Source organism: Orbicella franksi, chromosome 11 (assembly GCF_964199315.1).
Source record: "Orbicella franksi chromosome 11, jaOrbFran1.1, whole genome shotgun sequence".
In the NCBI taxonomy this organism is placed as follows: Eukaryota; Metazoa; Cnidaria; class Anthozoa; order Scleractinia; family Merulinidae; genus Orbicella; species Orbicella franksi.
Window position 1 is genome coordinate 21,365,183 of NC_138155.1, and position 23,299 is coordinate 21,388,481.

The following is a 23,299-nucleotide window of genomic DNA, read 5'->3' on the forward strand; positions in this document are numbered from 1 at the left end:
AAGATCGACTTTGATCAAAAACAGAACTCCATCGCCCTAGAACACAAACTTTACTTACCGCCTTTTAACCCCAGTTTCTCCGCTAGTTCTTCCATTTTCTTCTGCTTGTTTTTATGTCTTTATACGCTCCAGACGAAACGTCCCACAGACCTAGACAATTTTGAACTTCCTCGATGAATTGAAAAGTTCCCTCACGTTCGTCTTCACGTCCGTCCGCCATTTTGTGAAGTGTCACGCAAATCACGTGAATAGAGCGCGTGTTTTGATTGGTTGACAGTTACCAACACACGTTTGCCAATCGTTCACACGTCAGATACGAGTTTACTAACACGAAAAAGTTGGTGAAAAAGTTGGCGAGAATAGAGGCAAGTTGTATTTATCGCCAACAGTTTGCCAACGTGTTTGCCGACTGTATCTGTGCCGTTCACACACACCAACTTGAGTTTGCCAACACGAGTTTAAAGGAGTCAACAAGAGTCGTGCCAGTCTCTTGTGAAAAGCCGCAAGAAGGCCTGGGAACAATCACATCAAACATGGCGGACAAACGGGCAAAAAAATTACGCACCTTTCGGGGTTTTATTTTAGGACACTGATCAATTTGCAAGCAGAGGATCGCGATGCTGGACACTTATACCTGGCAGGGAACCCTTTTAGCGTCAATCTGTGCATTACGACTTGCAGACTAAAAGAGTAAAAATGTGAAGTTCAAGGCGATGTCAATGGCTCTTCTAACAAAAGTTACAAAACGTGTTGTGCATGCGAGAAGCGCTGTTTCAACTCCGCTAAAATTAACTTTAGCTTTTCACAGAACATTTCCATCAACGATGGGAGCTCCAGGATCTCACATGCCATTAAAGACCGTTGCAAGCGTACAGAATCGAACTCGTTCCCTTGTCCAAGCTCTTCGAACGGCCAAGAATGAACAGTCAAGGTTGATTCGTCTAGAGGAATTTAACGACCACGTGCTTCGCTATCAAGGCGTCAGCAGAAGTCAGGCTATAAGAGAACAGGTGATAAGCACCCTGCTGGAAATCAGAAAGAAGGGAAATAAGGAGGTCCGTAAAGAAAGTCAGAAAGCTTTGGCTCTGTTGGGGTGGGTGGACCCCGTGAAGGGGAGAGGGATCAAGGTGTTGTCCATTGATGGCGGCGGATCCAGGTAAATACATGTAATGGGCCATTCCATTTTTATCTTTAACTTCACCCTCCCCTTCTCCCTTTATTGAGGGTTGCAGAAATCTGAGGGGGAGAGAGTCTTTAAAGGTTGTTTCTGTGGGGGCAACTGAGTCGGTGCCTTTGATCTTTTATAAATTCTGAAGGCGGAAGAGTGTCAACACTTAGATATTCTTTTCTTTTTGGTAGGGCGTAAAAGATTACTTTTCTGAGGGGGTAAATGGAATGGTCTAATATGCTCTTATTGACTAAGTAGGAGGGCTAAATGAGAAATATCTAGCTTGTGGTCATGATGTAAACAAGGGGCAACATTCATGTAGCTGAAACATGCAGGTTAATCTTAATCAGTAAATTGAGATGCAGTGGCCTAACAATGAGAAGGCTGGACTTCGGATTGGACAATGCGGGTTCAAGCCCTGGGTATGTCACTGAGTTGTATTCTGGGGTCAAACTTCATACTCTTTAATAACACAATGCCCTTTCTCCAACCAGGTCCAGTGTGTTCAAAGGAACAATAACACACTCTCCAGTGGATAGCACAATATTTGTTTTCACTGCTAGGATCTACTGGATAGCTGGATAGCTTCATCCACTGCCCGAAATCCTTACCCTGTTTAAGACCCAAATCTGTGATTTTCTCACCCCTATTTATGGCCTGACCAAAATATTCAATACCCTATTGAAGACCTGACCATTAAATCAATACCCTGTTTCAGACCTTCCTTATAATTTGTTCCCTAGTTCAAACCAATATTAAAGACATTGTGAAGGGCTTTTGTTGGTGGTTTTATTGAGAATGATGAAAAAGTAGCTTTTTCTAAAAAACAATTCAGGACTAGAGTGCAAAAACCATATGCTAGTTGAGACCAAAATGGCTGAAATGGATATCCTATTTCTAACCAAAATGGCTAAAAAAAGGGGCTGCCTACCCCTAAAGGATCCACACTAGGGACAACTAGGCTCTAGGGTATAAAGGTGTACCAGCAAATTTCACTGCTGGAGGGGTATCCCTACAATGAACTAGCATGTAAGTAGTGACTTTTAAGACCATGCTGGACAGGTTGGGCATTGGAAATATGTCCTTGCATTCATTGGATCTCATTGAGTTTTGCCACTTAACCTAGACTAGACTATATCTTACCCTAAAATTGGCATGGTGAGATATACAGTGTAGGTATAGACCTATACGTAAAGTACCACTCAAAAGTTAGTTACCACCCTCTGTAAGATGACAATCTTGCCTCTTGAGATGAGACTCAACAAGACTCTCGTCTCAAGAGACGAGACTCATATTGTTAGTTGAGACACTCATCTTGCAAGAGCTTTAAAAAACTGTAAACTGTAACATTGCTTGGACTTCTCCCACGATTTAATTGCCTGTTGTAAAGCAAACATGAAGCTACATCATAGCAAAACTTCATGTGCCCTGAGGAAGCTTCGCTTGCAAGCTCCTGCCAAACTCTGTTGTTTACCGTGCTTCTTGATAATGGTATGCATGAATATGCTGCAAAGTTTTAAATCAAAAACATATCGTTCATCGCTTTCAGGGTGTTACAGTGAAAGACCTGTACGTACGCTGAAAGTTCTTTTTTCACTGGTCGATCATAGTGGCTTCTTTTGCCAAGCGAACAGCGTGATTAATGAAGTCATTCACTATATATTGTAATCATGGTAACTTTAAATTATTTTCTGTGTTAGAGGTCTGATATCCATTGAAATCCTTAAGAGAATTGAAGAGCTTTGCAACAAGGAGATTTATGAGTTATTTGACTTAATCTGTGGTGCTTCAACTGGTGCTATCCTAGCTTTCTTGATCGGCATCAAGAAAGTTCCACTGGAGGAGTGTGAAAGCACATATAGAAAGCTCAGTATGGATATATTTGAACAAAATACTCTGATAGGAACAGGGAAATTGTTCTGGAATCATGCCTACTACGACACTGCTAAGTTTGAACAGATTCTCAAGTGAGTATGACTTTTTGTGTATCTTTCTGTTTTTCTGTTTTCTGTAGAAATGTATTTTTTTATCCAAACAAGTTTTCAATTATTTTAGATCATCCCAATTGTTTGGATTCTTTTCTGATAATGAATCTCGGGGACAAGAGATATCTTTTGTTATTTTTGTCATATCATTCTATCAAGAAGTTACCAGTTCACTTCCACAGTATTGTGTTATGTGAGTGCACATGGGTACATGGTCATATACACAGTATGGATTCAGTGTAGGGGGGGTGGGGTGTAATCTAGAAAGTCATACACAGGAAGCCCCCCTTGGAATGAAGCTAGTGAACAATGTTACAGGAGAACATCAAGCATTACCAAAAGAGATGTTAACCAAACAAAAAGGATTATTTGTCAAGTTCATGTTGTGACGGGAGTCAAGATACTCTGATTTCCATACCCTATCATATACCTCAATTTATGAAATCCCTAATATCCTTTAATATACATGTACCTGGAGCCTGGGAAAGGTAACCCTTTCAGGCGGAGCCTCCCCACATCCATAGGGTATTATAGGGAGTACCCTGTCTCCCAGGGTGCAGGGAGGTTGGTACTGACAGTGACCAATCGTTAGTTCCTGAGTTGGTTTGGTTTATAATGCAATAAAGGATGGTGTAATAAGTGGTACATTTGTGGCTTTGCAAGTAGCAAGGCATAATCTTTTCTGTAAGCTGAAGACATAGTCTTGCAAAAGAAATCAAAATAGCATCACGCAAAAATTCTACACAGTTAAGCACACTTAAAGGTTCAAGGACCATCCTTTTTATTTTTTTTAAAAAAAGGAAAGAAAGTGGAGATCAAAGGTTGATAGATTCTGCTAAGGATACAACTATTCCCAAGGTATTTGTACACCAAATTGTTTTATAATGTGATGCTTACCTGGCTGTATAATACACTGTAATTAATGTGGGAAGAAGGAATTGAAATCATGCTTATAACTTGTTTATAATTTTCAGCCCTGCCCCCAAAATGTGCCGACAGCAGACAGTTCTGCTCTGAACTTGATACTGGAGTTCACAAATCCTAGCTAATGACAAATCCCTGTACCTGCCTGTTTCATGTATAATCCTGTCAGCAACTACATACATGTACAACACAGTACATTTTGGCAGGGCTGAAATTATGTTGGACTCTTCCCCTTTAACAAATGTAACTGTTATTTTATCAGCTCATCATGCAATGTCAATCATTGATCAAAAGGTTGATTCCAGTGCCATGTATATCTCAAATACACATGGACTACAAGTCAATCTCGCATTTTGAAACTCTTTTTCACAAACATTCCCACATAACATTCTTTTAGAAAAAGATTCAAGTTGGTAAATGTCCGTATTGGACTGGAACTGGAGAATCTTTTCAAATTCATAGACACTTTAATGATATCATCCTATAATATTATTACAGGGGTTTCATTAATGTTTTCAGAAGGTGGGCGACTGGTTTTTATATATATAGCCGGGCAAAACTATTTCCACTGAACCTCTTTGTAAGAAAAACTTCCCGCTAGGTGGCCATACTAGGCAGGCTAACTTGTCCTCACAGATGGTCAATTTGCCCTGTGCCCTGCCCTTAATAAAAACCCTGAAATATAGTTCATTCCAAGGTAGGTACTTTGTATTGCTTTCTACATGTCCAGTATGATCTGGTCTTCTGAATGTCTAGAGCTCCAGTTAAATGGTCATGAGCTAGGGTTTATCCAAAGAGTTTAAAAGTAGTGAGAGTTCCCTGGTACCTGTTCGTGATAATAAACATTTGCCAGTGCTACCAACTGATTCACATTCACAATTGAAACATCAGTCACTAAACTACCCAAGGATCTTGCAGTAATTACTTTGGCTGAAAACAAAGTCACTTAATTAGTGCTTTCACTACGAAGAATACCAGAGTTGACAGCAAAGAACATATTTGAAAAATATTTACATGTAACACTAAGTAACACATGAAAGTACTGCTCAATAGCTTTCATTTGAAGGGTCACACACTGGGGTTTCATCATTTAGAAACCTCTTGTACAGGGTAACAAACAGTACCACATGAAAGTATTGCTCAATAGCTTTCATTTGAATGGTCACACACTAGGGTTTCAACCACAGAGTCTGGAGGATTTAAAAGTTTTTAACAGTTCTATTGTCATTGCTCATGTCAGTACAGGTGGCTGCAGTGTCCACAGTAGTGAATCATTCTATCCTGTTGCCTTATGTGTTCAGTAACTACACACATCCTTATGGTTCCATCTCAAAGTTTCCTCAGAGCTGTAAGCACAGGCTGTGGGAGGCGTTAAGAGCATCTACTGCAGCACCTGGCTTCTTTGAGGAGTTTAAACTTGGACATGAGATCCATCAGGTATTTTAAAAAACTGTAGCTTAGATTGCACTCTTCTCGGTGACAAGCGCCTTTATTTGGCCTATTTTTCAACTGTCATTATCGTCTTCAGGGTTTTGATATCGCTATACAGTACATGTCTTTTTTTATTTGATTTCGACTCTTTTTCCCCAGAAAACGAACGTTATCGTCCCAGTTTGAGCCACGCCCATCCATGTTGACCGAATGTGTTAGCAAAAAAGTGCCCAGGTTCGAGTATAGTCGACAACATGGGTGGAGTTGCATTGGCCAGAACATATGAACCTAAGTACGTTCTGACGAACCATTAATATTTTCTCATTCAGCCCACCCACTCAGTCAATAACCTCAGTATTTGCTCGCTCTCTTGCCTACGTGCCTTCTATTTAAAAATTTATCGTAGCCACCCACCTACAGTTACAACTTACCCACCCCTTCCTTCATTCAGAATGTCATGTTCTTCACAGGATGGTGGCCTTCTTACAAATAACCCTTGTGCTATAGCTGTTCACGAGGCGAGGCTGCTGTGGCCAGATGAGCCTTTTCAGTGTATAGTGTCTCTGGGAACTGGAAAGTACAAGGGGAGGTCTGGACCAAGCACGGTGGAATTTAGCAGTTTGCGAGAGAAGCTGCTGAAAGTTGTGGCCAGTGCAACGGATACTGAAGGTGGGGATTAGCGAAAGGATTGCTTTAAATGTATGTTTTGTACAAGCGGCTGAAATTTTTCAGAGGTGACATGAGCACATGCCATTTTGGCAGTATCTTATTCCTGGGGACGGACCGTTATTTTTCTGAGGAGGCAGGGGGCGGGGGCTGGGCAATTTTCTGGGGCTTGAAATTTTTTTTCTCACCTTTAGGTTATGTATCATTTTGTTCTTGTTGTCGGGCAATACCTTGTGCAAGAATTTTTTTTAAAGTCAAACACAGTACCTTGACAGTAGAAAGTACTTGCTCGATTATTTCCCACATGGCTCCCCTTCCACGACTTTTTTTTAGCCGATTTTGCTCTGCAGGGATTTTTTGTTGCGAAATTGCCCAACCCCCCTCCCCCTTCAAAAATAATGTTCCGTCCCTTAGAATCCAATTTTTGTTGGCCAATCACAAAATTGCACAACCACTCTGAAAATATTCATGCTGCTGTGGTGCCATGTTGTTGCTAAGCAACTTCGAAGTATATAATAATTTTACTTGTCAGTCATGTTGCATGTGTCCAAATTACTCTATGTATGAGATTATTCAAAAAAAAGTCATGCGCGCGATTGTATGGGATTTCAGGTTTCTAACACAATGTGAAGAGGAATGTCTCAAAATCCGCCAGCGTAGCTTAAGTCTTCGTTTCCTAAGAAGAGTAGTTCGTCTAGAGACATCTGACATATTGACCCGGAAATGACTTGCTGATAACAAAGCTCTGTTACTTACAAGGGAAAATTCAAAACGGAGAAACGACTTTTCAAACACAGCGAGGAAGTTTAGTGTCGAACCTCAGACATCTGGCAGTCAAGCGGAGGAAACATTTAGCGAGCAGAAAGTTCTGTTTATCCAGATTGATCTCTAACTATTTTTCTTTTTTCTTTGAACAAATAGACCTTTTGACGGTTTTTGACATCGTCTTACTTAGGGGGAGAGGGAGTCGGGGAAAACACGCCAAAACATTACTAACAGTAAATGTATGGGGAAAGTAGACAATCTAATGTTTAACAACTCACGACAAATTCTAGTTCTGAAATGTCTATGAATTAAAAACTAAAGATACCTGGTAGAAGAAGTTACTGATAAAATTTCAGGGAAATAGCCTCGCTAGAAAAGAAAGAATTAAGGTTTTCATTTTCCCATACATTTTTCTGTAAACCGAGTTGCAATTCGCGGGAAAATTTACAGATGTTTGCATGAAGAATTAAAAGTGCTATTGCACGCTTCACAGGAATCTATGTTCTTCACATTTAATCAAATAAACTTTTTCTGGGTATCTTTTCCTTGTAACTCATGAAATCTTTACTTTCAAGTTATTGGGCATTGGGCTTTTAACTTTTCCCAAAACATGTACTGTTTGCACACGCTCCAGCCCTCCCCCCTCCCTCTTGCAAGCAAGATGGCGTCAGAAATCGTGAAACGGTCTATAAAAACCGTATACGTAATGTTCATATATTTTATCCGCTTTTGGTGTTTTCCAGCTATTGACACCGTTCTTAGTGACATTTTACCGAAGAACGTTTATTTCCGCTGGAACCCAAACATGTCAGCGGATATACCCATGGACGAGGGTCGAATAGAGATGTTGGAACAGATCCAATTTGATGCTAGAAGACATTTGGAAAAAGTGGACGACAGCTTAAAAACCTGTGCGAGAAGTCTGCTACAAAGCAAAACTGTTGTAGATCGATCTATGGACAAATTTAGGGCTTGGTATAGGACTACGTGAGACATTGTTAAAAGCGTGTTACAGAAAGTCATCATATTACTTTTGTTTGTGTCCTCGAAATAGTTAGGATTCGTTGCCGCACGATAGTTTAAAACCTTCATTGCGAGAAGTTTTTTTTTTAGATCGTTCTTGTGGATAAGTGTAGTGATTGGCTAGTATAAAGCATTTCTTGAAGATCCATTTACGTTGAAGAGAGTCAAGTACTTATTTTTCATTTTGAGAAATAAATTAAATTCGTTACAGTACAAACTCGTTAAAAATTGAAAGAATATTACAGTTTTATAATTAAAGCTACAGTGAAACTTGTAAATGTTGTTACCAGAGTAATAAATTACCTCACATTCCACAATCACAGCATCGTTAAAGTTGTTAAAAATTCTATCCATCTCGTGTGCTTATAAAATGTATATGATACGATTTTTTTTTTTTTTTTTGCCATTGTTAATTAAAAATTGTCAAAAAAAAAAAATAGTGCTTTCCATTGTCCTAGATAAGCAAACTTCAAAAGTGATTCTTCCTGTTTAAAGGAAAGTAATTTTACGAGTGGAAATTTAAAATATTCCGCGCTTAATTTGATTAAAGAGACAAACCAATCAAAAGCTTGCACATCATTCCGTGCGTGGCTGCTAATGTTTGAAAATTTAAATTGCAAATTATACATGACATGAGGCATTGTCGATTGTGTTCTACGCACAAGTATTTACCATCCACGTTCAAAATTTCATCTAGTAGAACTCTACCTTACCTTCGCCCATTTCTAGCTTAATATCAAGTTGCTGTTTGGGATTGTCTTTGCGTTGGGAGTCGTTCCAAGAACTTTACTTCAAGCTGGAGCGCTTGCAGCACGTGCTTCAAGAAGCCAACGATGTCATCGTTTATTCTTTGTATATAATCCTTCACAAGAAGGTAAGAACTGTACAAGGTAGTAACAGTTTTCTATAGAGCTTGCAACCTCAGCCTTTCATCCTGTCTGAGAGGAAAGCGTTGTACAAAATCTGCGTGAAATAGTCAACAACAACGATATGCCAAATATAAGTTATTCATTCCATACTAGAATAAGTATTTACTTCAAATAACAACTTATCTGAAGCAAATGCGCAAATAACAGAAACAAGTAATTTAGTTATCTACTTTTTATCCCTCTTTCAGGAAACCTTTTGACGATAAACCGGAGATTGCAATGGAAACATCCATAATGGAATAACTTCAGGTAACGTAATCGTGTTATTTCCAGGCTGGGAATTTCAGTTCTCCCTACGTTGTTACCACACATTTGTTGTAACATTAGCTCTGAGAATATAGTAGCTTATCAAGACAGAGTCCGCTTTCTATGCTAGAAGAGTCCTTTTCAGACTCTATCCTTCCCTCCCCCCCCCCCCCCCGAAAAATCCATTTTACCACTTGTGCTTGACTTGGGTATTCGTGGCTCCGTTACTGGAGGTTGCATTAACATTGAAAATTTAATTTGCTAGTCTTGGAACAAATACTGTTATTTGTCTGTTTGGTTTTTGTTTGTTTAATTTTTCTCTGAGAACATGATAACTTACTGGGTTGTTTTCTTAATTCCTCTGTAGGTCATTGGTATTGCTTTGTGCAGGCGATTGGCGAGATTAAACTGATGAGCTGGACGAGGGTGCTCTCTTATTACGACAGTGGTGAGTTCTTGGCTCTCGTTTTATCTCGCATCAGTTGTGCATAAGTAAAAACAACTTTTCAAAAATATAAGTGTCGATAAGTGAGATGAGATTAAAACTCTACAATGTGACTGGAGTTTCACTGCTCTCCAAGAACTTAGGGTATTGTCTGTGACTCGGAAAAAAGAATCTTTTGAGCGTATGCAGATTAAAGTAAATACGATGTTTGTTTTGGAAAGGTTTCCGTATGCAGTTGAGGCAGCTGATCGACCTAAAGAAATTTTTATTTCTGTAGTGCTTGTTCGTGGTCGATGGTGCAATTTTGACCCACGATAGGCTAAAACAAAAGTCTGAGTGAAAGTTTCTGTGGTGGAACCCACTTGGTACAAAGCTCTTCTGAATATCTTATTGGCTATTTCATGATTTTCACTGGTCCTGTTCACTTCTTTATTGTATACTTATTCTTTGTTCGGCTGACCTTGAATGACCCTCTTTTGGTACCCTTGAGCCGCCATGTTGTTTTTCGTGTTAAAATGTAAATAAATCACGTGACTTCTAATGGGTAAATTAATTCAAATTGGGCGATGATTTCGACCAGTTTTCTTGTGTTATTATTAAGTTTTCAAAGCTAGTCGAGATTTTATTTTCTTACTTTTTTACTTCAATACCTTTCGTTTTCATGCGGTTTACATTTCATGTGTTTTACATTTGGGCAATTTTCACGTCCAAACGTTCGCGCAAGAATTTGTTGACAACTTTGATCGAAGTGTGCCATGCAACACAAGTAATATTTACACCTTTTTTTCCGATATTTTTTCCCCGCATTTTTAACGACTCGCCAATTAACGAAAAGAAATCCTTCTTCTCCTCATTTGAGAATAGAAACCGTCATGTTTGGGCTAGAATTTGGACTATCGAAGGGCAGGAAAGGTTGAAAGTTAAACAGCAGTGACCGTAATGTTTCAAAAGTATAAATTTTTTCTCAAGTTAACAGGTAATTAACTCGGAACTAATTTTATTTCCAAACTGCGAAAAGGTATTTGTTATATCGCTTTCAGATATTTTGTTATATAAATGTGACTTTTAGGACGAGGTGATCTCAAACATCGCCTCATTTGCAGTGTTAGCTTATGTTTGATACCTGATTGCGGACCGCGTGATTATCTTGCATAATAACAAGGAAACCAATATGGCGGCCATCTTGAAAAAAAGCGTACAGTAATATTTAATTATGCGAACAAAATGTCTCTTACTTCGCTACTTACAGTGGAAATAACCCACTATTCACGTGTTTTATCAAGGTAATCAATTATTAACATATATGGTTTTTCTTTATATTTTCTTAGAGTACCTCCTTGCTTCGGATTCCCTGTGGACTCGTGTGGATTCACATCGAGGACAGATACCTGCTGATATGAAGTAAATTCTGGAATATGCTTAATATGGCTTCTGTTTTCCGAGCTTCAATAGGTAAATGGCAGCAAGTTATTTTAGATACGAATCTAAGAGTAAAGATTTTGAAAACCTTCAATCTCGAGCAGTCTTCAACATCCAGTTTCTCCTTAAGAATGATCAAGAACATTTATTACATATTCAAAGGAAAGATTGTCTTGATGTGATATCAAATTCTCAGAACTGATTTTAAAAGAATTGTATGTGTTTTGGCAGAGAGAATCCATATTTCAGGCATTTTGAACTGAAAAGAGTACGGAGTAATAAACGCAGACCCATGATATTAAAGTCAGAGACTTGAAAAAAATAATTTTTCTACCAGTCAACTCGATGTATTCTTTTGGAAGAATTCTGTGGTAATTTGAAAGTGTATTCGATTCTATTTCCTTTAAATTTCACTGAATTTAATCGCTGGATTATGAAGTCATTTGACGTTAAATCACGGATTAGGAGGAATATATTCCTGATATTTTGAAACGGGCATCTCAAAACAGTTTTAAAATATTATATCGGCCTTGTAGAGAACAGGGGCTAAGTTTCTCAACGCTTTTCATTTTTATTGGCGAAAATGTTCTTTTCTGTTTGAACTCTTCGGCTTTAATGGGTCTGCGTTTATAAACCGTGTTTAACGTTTTGAAAACTTTCAGCTCATCTCGTTTTTGCAATGAAATTTAGAGCAATGCTATGAATTTGAAAGTTTAAAAATTGACATTCATTTAGCTTTGTTTCGATGTTATATTGGAGACCTGAAACATTTCGTTTCACGGTCTTCAAAATTATTTGTAAACATGACATAGTTACCAAAATGCGACATCAAACTTCAACTATTTTTCTTCAATCTAGATTATTTGTAGTCTTTCCTTAGCAGAATCCGTAGTTTGTCAAAGCAAAGGAAATGTAATTTACTCTACTCTGTATCACAGTTTTATTTCTTCGCCAAGAATTTTCAGCTTGCTACCGACTATGACATACTGTGGTAATTATTTTAGATAGTTTTATCCTTAGTTTACCATTGAATAATTTCTCTTGTATGGTCTTTTATTTTTTCATCTTTGTAATGTTACAGATAATTTTCACACTTAGAAAAATAAGCATTCATTGTAAACAACTTCAATGGTTTATTAAAGTGTTCAATAAACAAACAAACAAAAACAATTGTTGTGAACAAAGAAGTCTTGGTTTAATTAAAAAAATAATGCGCTTTTAAAAGGGGACTGGAAACTAGTCAAAATGTAGGCTATCTCTTTTTATATTTTTTGACTATGTAGGGTTGCCAATAAAGGAAAAAGTTCTGCATTTTAAAACGGGGACTAGTGAAAAAATCAAAATAAATGTTGCCTTTTAATGGGCCAAATCTGTTTGCAAACTGCACAGATTTTTCCCGCCAAAAGACTTAGTTTATTTTTGACTTTCTACCAGACACCATTTTAAAACGCAGCCTTTTTTCCCGCCAAAAGACTTAGTTTATTTTATGATAAATTTTACCAGCCTCCTTTTAAAAGCGCAATTATTTTCCCGCCAAAAGACTTAATACATTTTTTTGAGACGATATCTGAGATCATTTCAAAGCTTACGTTATTTCCCTTCGAAAAAAGACTTAGATTTTTTTCAAAATATTTTTGACCTATCTGAATGTGTTTGTCGCTCCTTGGCCAAAAGACATTTACGAAGTTTTTCTAACTGGATATATTTTATTAAACGTGCAGCGAGCTTTGAATGTGTTTATTAAACGTTGTCGCATAAATTCTGCAAAGTGAAAACTTGGCGAGCTGAAAAGATCTTGTAGCGTTATTGCTTAACATCTTCAATGTAGCATAGTTGTCTTTCTTTCATCCTGCAATAAAAGATATCAACAAATTAGACAAACGAAGCTGGCCATGGCCTCTAAAAAAATTAATCCAGTACATAAACAGATCCTACATGATGCAACGGTTTGTCTCGTCGGCTAGTTGAATCAGTGAATTACTGCAAACTACCTAATATGAAGGGAACTCATTTCATTTCAAGCAACAACTTTATTTGGCATTTTTTTAGATCGAATGGTCAGTTGCTTGTTAAAGCATTTAATAGGAAATATAAGGAGTAACGTAATTCGACGTTTCGATGTATCTAACATCATTATCAAGAATAAAAATCGATGAATGTCAAAGTTGTTAAAAGAGTTAAGTTATGAATATCATTAGGTGGACATTAACATAATTATTCACACACACTGGAATGCCACCTAATAGTATTCCTAACTCAACTCTTTTAACAACTTTGACATTCAACGATTTTCATTCTTGATAATGATGTTAGATACATCGAAACGTCGAATTACGTTACTCTTTATATTTTTGTAGATTTCAGGAAAAAATCCTTAAATTAAAAATATCTTAGAAATAAGTTTCAAGCCCCAAATATTCAGTCCGAAATTAGAGTAAGATAATCGCTAATTACTAGCTGTAACAAACCATTACATTTAATAACAAAGCGCGCGAAGTCTAAATATAGAATACAAATTATTGAGACCCCGCGAGAGTCAGACAATATTAGTGTGTTCTGAGAGAAATAGGAGGAAAATGAAGGCCAAATTTTCGTTTTAAAAATTGTTTTAAGAACACTTGCTTATGCGCTTGGAAAAGCGTCAAATTTTCCACCATTCCGTTTTGTTTGTCTGAGTTTGTCTGAGTTATGACGTCACTCGCGCGCTTCGCTATTGTTGCTAAAAACAATGACAACTCAGATATCTGAAAACAATGAATAAATTTCTCAGTACAAAAATTGATATACTATACTCTTGTCATCTAACAAACAAGACGAGGTAGCTACTTGTAAAGATTTTAGAACATTTTTCAAACTGACAGCGATTATAGATAAAATTGTTGTTAAAGACAAAATGATACAAAAGTGTACCTCCTAAATTAATTCACCCAAACATATAAACAAACTTTAAAAGCTGTTTAAAAATATTTCGTGCAAAACAGCTGCACACTGAAGCTCATTGACTTGTGATTTCCAATTAGCAATTAAATGTAATTTTATAAGAAAATTCTTTTTCAAGAGTTTATTGAACTTCATTGGTCTTAGTAATACTAAGACCATAGTTGGTATGCAGGAAGAGTACAAGAAAGAGAAAATTCCATATCTGTAAGTTTCCTTCGTGGATAGGCAGTTTGAAAATTAAGCGGTATTCTCAAATAATACTAAAAATGCTAAAGGCAGTATTAGCCACCTTCCTGGGGCAAATATAGCGCTCGAAATTTTAATATAAATTATCCTCATTTTTAGGTATATGTCTCATTATTTTTACAGAGCTTTAACTTCAATAATCACAAGAAAGTAACTCAAATATTTGCCCAAAAGCAATTTTAATCATGGACAATTCAAAAATTAACTGCAGTATTCTCTGGTTGTCATGCCTCTTGATATTCTTAATAATATTATAATATCTATCACAGAATTAAACTTCATCCTCGCATTTAAGCCCTGGTCACTTGTTATGATTGTTCCTGAAAAACTGAAAAATTTCACTTGAGCGAAAAGTTTAAAATATCTATTTGTATATCTTGAAAAGTATTCACTTAGTAGTAATCAAACTTTTATGGCGAGTAAAGAATCCGAACCTCAAAACATAGAAATGTAAGGAATTTGGAATACAATGCCTATAAAATCTAAATTCACACTATAAAGATGTCCTATTAAATACCCCTTGAAAACATGGTCGCCATAGAAACTTCAAGTCATGTGACCCAAATCCAAAATTTTAATATACGAAAATGTCTCCTCATAATATTTAGGAAAACTAACAAGGTTTTGCAACTAAATCTTGGAAGCTCTTTAAGTTAGAAATCCTGAAATCGGCTTCTGCACTTTAAGCCCTTGACAAGCCAAAATGTTGAAAATGCAAAATGACAAAGTAGAAAGGGCTCAAAATAATTTGTTTTAAAGATGAAGAAGTCAAAAATAACTTTTGATATCAAACAAAGCTTTGTAATTTTGATTCTTCCTTTAAACCTTGTCAGCTTGTTTATCTTCCCCTCAGCTCCACCCCCCCTCCCTTAGCCCCACCCCTGAACGAACTATTTTCATCAATTAAACAGAACTTGATGCAATCATCGTCGAAATAATCGTGAAATCGAAAATTTGATTCTGTTTACCTTGCATCGCAGCTGGATTTTGAGTAAAAGCAAGAGATTATCAAGGTGAGAGAGTGAATCCCCCATATAGGCCTTCTACCAAAGGTAATCTCTCTTAAGTTATTTTTAGACATGGTACCCAGTTCTTCCGAGGATGTTACTCGCGCGATGCGTGGACAGCCGAAGCGACTTTCTCGAAACTACCCGAGACGAAATGGCGGGAACTTCATTTTATATATTTTGATTTCGTTTCATAGCAGAGATGTTTTCTGCACTCTCAGCCGTCTTTTTGGTTGACCGGGCTTTCGTTTGTTTTGTGCTCGTTTGACTGTTCATTATTTGAAGGCAACGGCAACGCCTTGTGCAATGGCTGTGCAAGCGTGCTTTAATCTTTTGTTCATTTCTTTACCGTTGTTTACAAAGGGTCACAAAACAACAACGTGAAAGAGCCACATTCTGCATATTCGAGAGAACGTAAACTTCCTTTTCGAATTTTGGGATATTTCTGACAGTATAGACAAACTGAATGGTTCTAAATTCTCGCGAGATTCGTAGGTTGAATATTAAGTCGTTTTCTAATCGACGTTGTCTTTGGCGTTGTTGCCGTTGCTGCTTAAACTGCTTTTTGCTGCTTGGGCAGCGAACGTCTTCCTCTTCTTTCGATCATCTGTTTGTTCGGTTGCCAAGCATGTATTTCGGCGTTTGTTTGCTTTGCACTTGTTTGTCTAAACCTTTCTGTACCGTTCATTCAGTTGTTGTTGTTTGTGCAGGGGACATCCGCCTCTTATTTTAAACTCCTAGTAAAGTTTCGAAATGTATTAAATCATACCGAGAGCCGAAGCTCCCTTACTTGTAATCAAAATATCAGAAAGAAGACATCCCCACAGCGTTGGAGGCTTTCCTTTGCTTTGAAACGAAACGAAGCGAAACGACGTACATATACATAAACAGATCCTCCACGAAAACATCTACGCAACGCGCTAATAATACGCGGAAGAACTGGGTATAATGTCTAAAAATAACTTAAGAGGGATTACCTTGGATATAAGACCTACATGGGAGATTCACTCTCTAACCTTGATAATCACTTGGTATTCCGCTCTTCTACACAAAAACCCTCCCAAAGTCTTAAGTAAAACTAAATTCTTTCCTCCAGTCATTGCCTCCAAATTATGGACCGCTCAACTTTTACAGTTCAGTTTGCCGACCTCGTACGTTTCACAACAGTAGAACTTTTCCTTAATCAGCCTGTGAGGTAGAAAAATTGCCCTTGCAAAGCATACACAAACATTGTACCTAGATAAACACGATGAGGTGAATTGGGCCAGAAATACTTCCATTAACCTACAAATTTCTACTCTGAAAATCGAAGAAAAATGGGAGCCTCCCCAAAATACGCACGTTTTTGAAAATTCTAACTTTCATTGACTTTCAGGCCTGAATATGTACTTGCTAGAACCTTTATAGATCTCCAAAGAAAACGAACTGCATGAATTGAAGAGTTAAGAGATAAAACCCCAAAACAATTCAACTGCAGTAAATATGCATGCAATGAAACACGCAGGAAAATGTGAAAAATTAATTAAATTCCCGATCGGAAAAGTGGCCCAGCCTGGATTCCGAAAAGCATACAACTGCTGCGACGAAGCAAAGTTTTCAAAACTATTTGTTTAAAGGGACGATAACTTTTAAGTATGACGTGTTTCGCGCTAGGTGACATAAAAACAAAATGTCCTCCACTGATCTGCATCAGCCATCTTGGATTTCAGTTTTTTTTGTTGTTAAAAAAAGTCAAAAATCTGCAAAACTTAATTGCAAGAATTTGGAACAAAATACTCAAAATACATGAATTGTTGGAAAGTTCTAGATTTTGTTGAACCTGAAAACTAAACCAAAATTAAATCTAAGCTCAGAGACAAAATCTTTGAAAAAACCGACTCACATGTAAAACATTTGACATACCAAATTAAAATATTAAATTTCCTAACATTTTTTTTTGGAAAAGGCAGAATAGATTACACTGATATATGTTACCCAGGCAGAAATGTGCGATTTTCCTCAAGCTATGTTCGGCATGGAACGCTCACTGTATGGATACAGATATCAAAGCAGCATATGATCTTCAGTCATGATTGGGCTTCTAACTTGAATTAAGCAACAAAAATTTGAATTCAGATTTGATAAACCATCGCTATAAGTACAGGTGAAAATAGTTTGTAATTGATGGACTTTCCCTTGTTCGACAACTAAGGGATTGGAATTCAAAAGGAAATATTACAAATTATCAGCACTTTGTTCTTTTGTCATTAATAATGTTAGGCCTTAAAGTGGAATTTCAGTATATTATAGAAAATAAAACTAAGCTTGTAAACTTACCATAACAGCAGATTTCCTTCCAATTTCTAGTAGGTCCAACAATCACCAGATGTACATTGTAACTACAAAGAGTTAAAAAAATCAGTCATCAATCCTCCGTGGGAAAAAAGATGGCGACTGGTACATTTACCCATAGTTCTTAGCGCACGAAAACCGTAACAACGTTCATAAAAACGTACAGAAACGTTATAAAATCTTCAAACCTAGGGTACTTAATGAACTTAGTACGGGAACAAATATTGTAAAAATTTGGCTTTCTTTGTGCCTTGAAGGCTCTGTTAGGTTCGCAAGGCATTGTGGTAAAATGTACAGCCGCCATCTTTTTTTCGTACGGTGGATTCCAGAGTTAAATTCAACACAGTTAATTCGTATCCTGGTTAACCCATTATTTTTGTTCTCTTGTGCCCATCATGACAAAGCACATTTCTGCGCGGGAAAAATAGTTTCAAAATTGCCTGAAGAGCATATTTTTTTCCTAGACCTCCTCTAAGGGAAATATAACAATCTGGTAAACTTACCGTAACATGCACAGCTGATGTCCTCCAAATTCTAGTAGATCCATGCAACGATCACTAGATATACTTTGTAACTACAGAAAGTAAAAAATCAGTCATTAATTCCAGAATTAAAGACAATTAATTCATAGCTTGGTTAACCCATTTATTCTCTAGTGCCCATCTTCACAAGGCACACTTCTGTGCCTGAAAAATAATTTCAAAATTGCCTGAAAGGGTATACCATTTCGCCGAACTCCTCTGAGGGAAACATCAGAGAGTTTAAGAAAACCACGACGGCAACGACAACGGCAACGTCGCTAAACAAAAGGTTTAATTAGCAGAACAATGGCTGTGCACGTGCGTTATAATTCTTGGTACATTTCTTTGTCGTCCTCTGCAAAACAACAACGTGAAATGACCGAATTCTACGTTTTCTGGAGAATATGAACTCTAACGGCCAATATTTTCTTTTAAATTTTAATTTCAAATTTATCGCGGAGTCCTATATTCAGTTTCTTGATTGTTTTGACAGTGATAAACAAAGTAAATGATTTTAGAGTACCAGGAAATCCGTAGGTAAAATATAGAAAAATATGTTTTTAATCGACGTTGTCTGTCGTGATTACGTAAGCTCTCTATTTTACATTGAGAGTGCCACAATAAGTAATTTCCTTCCTGAAAAAGCTTGCTTGATACTATGAAAATTTTGACAGTACAGTTGCGCAAAATCCTTCAAATTAAGCAATGATTTTTAAGAGAAATAAGAGTTCAGAAAATACAATGAAATTTCTGAAAAAGCAACCGTTCATGACTCTAAACTTGATTAATTTTGACTCAAGGAGGGCATACCAACTTCACCGATCTCAAACTACCTCATCGCTTCTCACACCAAAAAGCGCCGGTTTCCAGGGCCGACTTCTCGATACGCCATTTATGCATTCTGATAAAATCCTTGCATGGATGCGCCAACAAATATTACTACAATACAAGATAACTTTTTTATCGCTTACCAGTAAAGGCCATCATAAATAATGATCTGCATTTCCCAAAGTCCTTGATTCACATTAGAGAAGGTTTACTTCGAGTCAAACGACCTCACAAACTGATGCTTACCATCAAAATATTCAGTCAGTGTCAAAATGGCTAACAGAGGACAACAACTTCACATCGATCAGTGCAATCTTGTCTCGTTTTCTGCCGTTGTTTAACAAGCCTACAGTGGAGAAAAACATTGAAAATACAGCTTAACACTGCAACAATCGAACTACAATTTCACAACCAAATTGTAGGTTTGATTTACAAGAGACGATTTTTGTCGCACATCTGTCGCAAGCTTGTGGCAAGCGGTAAAGCGGTAAAGTTGCACTTCCAAATTGATCTTTAAAAATAAATACAATTTTTCAGAGTATATCAAGTTACAAACTCTAGATTGAACCTACAAATAAAATATCTATAAAGGTGTGTGTCAAACAGTAAACATATATGTAGACGCACACAAGCTTAAATTTCTTTCTCGACAGCGTACACTTTGCAGTAATTGCTCCCGTTTGCCGTATTTGCAACAACTGTGTATGGGCACAAAGAGTAATATCATATTCAATAAGAAGAGGATTCTATGTCTACATATAACTACCAACCTGGAAAATACCCAAGAAGACACAACAGCCACGTTTGGAAAGACGAAGTTCGACTTATCATATCAGAACGAAACACATGTTGTTTCCTATTATTCCAAAAGCCAAATTTGAAGCGTCCGTTAAATGTATCGTTGTCTCTGAGATCCAGCTATATCTTCTTTTACCAACGTGAAAGTCCACTTTTTTACAAGCCTGGCGTGGCAAAGGTTTTCATTTTTGCAACGACATACACGGAACAAGAACCAGCGAAGGCGAATGCAAATGAACCAAGCTTGCTATGAATTAATTATGAGCGTTTGCACGCCCCCTTGTAATGCAAATTTGTAATAAGCACAATTTTCGCGCCAGAAACAGTCCCATTTCGATGTCCGTCTCCTATTTGTTACACTTTAGTTCGTTGAAGATTGCAAAGGTCCTCTCGCAACAAGTATGAAATACCAAAGCAGAAAAGATTAATCTGGTTGATTCAAAGCGATTAAGTCTAAGTCATAAACATGTGACAGTGATAATTTGATTCACACGGTCAGAAAAAGGACATATACACGCATAGGTCGAGAAGATGGCGAAGCCCTTTTAGGGTGGTACTGGTACTTTTAACGTGGATGGCAGCGGATGGCAAGTCTTAATTTTCAAACAAAGTAAAGAAAGTTATGGCCTGTCTAAATAATTGAGGAGGGTGATTTGGCGGGGACGGGGGGGGGGGGGAACGGGGAATCAGGAGCAATTAGATATTGGAAAAGCAGACACTGAACGGTCACATCTTCCATGCACCCAATCAACGATTTTTTTTGCCTCCAATTTGCTGCTATTTCAATTGTCTCCGATTCGTCCACGTGGGTTTGACCGAAGACGAGCTAAGGGGGCACACCTTCTAACCCGACATTTTTCTGTTGAAGTGTGATCGGCGGGAACAGCTATTGGTGTACAGTGGCTGGAGGTCACCCACGTAATGGCAATGTTTTCTCGTTTCTCAGATGCTTCAAGAAAGATTGAGAAATATTACGAAATAACTTAATTCCAAAGACATATATACCAAAAGAAAAAGGAAATTGACCGTTAAGAGACCTAAAAACGTCAATATGTTTAATGTACTGATGAGCATATGTAAACAGCTACAAGTTTAAAACAATTCAATCCACGCGCTATTTAGCTGTGGTGTGGAATTTTACTTCTAATACGTAGAAATAGTGATAACAATGGGTTGACAGGCCTACACAACTCCTACCCACGTGTAATAGCCCCTTTGAGAGTTTTGCTCGAAATAGCATATTTTTGAGGATCTGCTCCTTTTGTATGGTAGATAGGGGGATCTTTGAATATTTCGCTAAGCAACAATCCTGTTTTTAGGAGGACATTTCACCAGAGTAGAGCCGTTAGAGGTCATAGGTCTGCGTGGTTTCCACTGTTATCCGCGTGTAATTTGCAGGGTTCGACACCTCTGTCTTTTGCCACGTGCTGGCTTTCGTTATTTGAAACAAAAATTATTTACAATTTTCATAATCAATTAGCTTATGAGCTCGAGATTTCTTTAAGATTTTATTTAAAGCAAACTGGGCTAGGTGCGGGTGTTTCTCTTCACTAATACGGGCTTGTTTCCTGTGTTTTATTACAGACGTTAAATGAAATGAGGAATCTTTGTCAATAATATGTGATAATTCTGATTGTGCGTTTAGATGTTCAAAGAACGGTTTTTCTTCTAAACTACTTAGCTTACATATCACAACACTATACAGAAAGTAAGATACAGTGAGAAATTAGAAAATATAATAAATAATAAAGAAACTCTGGGAATAAAGTTTTATTCTTTAAGGACGGTGCCTACTAAATACAAAGGTTTTTGCGCCAGATTAGGACCACGCGGAAAAAGTAGATCCTTGCAAAGGCTATTGGAATCCAATAAGAAAAATGGTGTTAGCCTCGCATTATTTCGAGATAATTAGCTTTGAATCTTAACATGCTGACATCAGCATTTTTCCGAAAAAAGAACGAAAGGATATTTTTTCACAGATTTCCTTAAAATTCGCCTTTACATACAGGAAAGCAAACACATTTATAAAGATCTCAAGACTCCATGGTAAATGATAACATAAAAACCATTTTTGGTATTTTTTAAGTATTAAAATCATTGCAACAGCGCTTTTAGCGCCTCTGACAGCCCTTTCAAAACCTTTACGGCGCCCGTTACATTTTTTCCTGTCACAGTAAGTAAAACATTTGCGTATCTCGCACTTGTTTTGCCCGCGCAATAGGCCATCTGCAGGTATATGTTTACTGTTGGATTTTTCAGTATAATTTTCGACAGATAACAGCTAGTTTTTCAACTGGAAGACGTTAACAGTTAGTGGTTAGCGATATGGTGCTATTCTGGTGTTTCTGGTTTAAGTACAGGTTCATTAAACTTGACTTTGGTCACAGTAGGAAAAATTTGCTTTCATTTTAGTCGTGTAGTTTGATTGCGTCAATGTCAACCCAGCGCCCGCGTGGCGATTACACCATCGCTAGTTCTCTTTTACAAGGCACTGTTTTTCAAGCCCTCTTTCAATGCTCAGTTCAGTTCATAGCGGGTCCAACAGGCTTGCATGGAACTCGAAACATAAATTTTCTCGTTTCTTTTTGCCGCAAACAATATATCAACGGATTCAGTAGCGAGTTTAATACGGCGCAGGTGCGAGCCAACGGCACCCATACAACAAGCACAGCGTTCAAGTTTAAATCTCTCCTCACTCCTAACACCATTGATAAGATAGCTAAGCCTAAGGCCATTGGAAGCAAACTTAGCAATACAGCGCTCACTACGAACGCAGTGGTCTTGAGCACTTTGTTCTCTTTAACAAACCTTTCCACTTCTTCTTGGGGTAGCTGTTGGGCTTTCATCATGCTTTGGTGGCGGCGTGATTCACGGTACAAAATAGCATAGGTTATGGTGATAAAAAGGATACAGAAGGTCATAGCCAAAGAAAGTATTAAATTAAATGCAACTCTTAAAATGACGTTATTGGAAAAATATCCAATACCTTGGATAAAAGAAAACGCCCAAAAAATGAGTACTGCAACCGTGATTTTCCGGTTGGTGACAATGTATGGGTAGCTCATGGTAAATTTAATTGCTATTAGCCTCTCGGAGGTGATCAAAATCAGATGAAGCGACGAACAGACAGTCAAGGCGCGCAAAAAGAACTTGTGAAAACCTTCAGCCACGCTTCTTTCGATTCCATTATAATTAAGGAGATAAAATGTTTTCCATGCGATAAACGATGGCTGTACTACTAGACCAGTTAGTGCGTCAGTTGCCGCTAAGCAGGCCAACAAGATGTTAGGGTTGCTTTGGAGTCTCCGTCTTCTTTTCACGGCCATTATCACCAGCACATTAAACAGAACTGTAAAGGGACAAGTGATGCCGTTAATGATGATAGTGATGATACTGACTTGTTGTGCGAGATTTGATGTGTCGCCTGGTGCTGTCATCTCAGTGACGTTTGTAAAATTTGATGCAGAGTTGAGTTTGGCCATCTTTAGAAAGCGCAACGAAGGAAAACTGACTTCTCGGATCGCTCGAGGATTTTATTTGTTGTTGTCTTGATTGATTCACCGCCACGTTAAGTGTAACATGTGTTTTTCTCTCACCTTTCCCATGCATTAGCCAACCCCATCAGTG

General features: G+C 37.6%; 2 protein-coding genes and 1 long non-coding RNA gene across 4 annotated transcripts; 1 reads left to right on the plus strand and 2 right to left on the minus strand.

Moving 5' to 3' along the window:
- The first annotated feature begins 541 nt into the window (after window positions 1-541).
- Window positions 542-12,171, plus strand: LOC145460243 (calcium-independent phospholipase A2-gamma-like). 2 transcript variants are annotated; one of them, XM_081444991.1, is made up of 9 exons: window positions 542-1,156; window positions 2,869-3,135; window positions 3,954-4,011; window positions 5,323-5,514; window positions 5,979-6,177; window positions 7,683-8,852; window positions 9,080-9,140; window positions 9,505-9,585; window positions 10,911-12,171. In XM_081444991.1, the coding sequence occupies exons 1-6, from the start codon at window positions 714-716 to the stop codon at window positions 7,928-7,930; spliced, it is 1,407 nt and encodes a 468-aa protein (XP_081301117.1). In that variant the 5' UTR covers window positions 542-713; the 3' UTR covers window positions 7,931-8,852; window positions 9,080-9,140; window positions 9,505-9,585; window positions 10,911-12,171. The 2 variants fall into 2 exon arrangements, with proteins under 2 accessions (XP_081301117.1, XP_081301116.1); XM_081444990.1 differs by having other exon boundaries at window positions 7,683-8,836.
- A 105-nt stretch (window positions 12,172-12,276) lies between these two features.
- Window positions 12,277-18,083, minus strand: LOC145460247 (uncharacterized). The gene is made up of 3 exons (XR_014039819.1): window positions 18,029-18,083; window positions 17,511-17,572; window positions 12,277-12,850 (listed from the first exon to the last, which is right to left on the minus strand). It is a non-coding gene; the product is annotated as an uncharacterized LOC145460247 (long non-coding RNA).
- A 3,477-nt stretch (window positions 18,084-21,560) lies between these two features.
- LOC145460526 (histamine H2 receptor-like) lies at window positions 21,561-23,269 on the minus strand. The gene has a single exon (XM_081445368.1). The coding sequence runs from the start codon at window positions 23,152-23,154 to the stop codon at window positions 22,195-22,197; it is 960 nt and encodes a 319-aa protein (XP_081301494.1). The 5' UTR covers window positions 23,155-23,269; the 3' UTR covers window positions 21,561-22,194.
- Window positions 23,270-23,299: the final 30 nt, after the last annotated feature.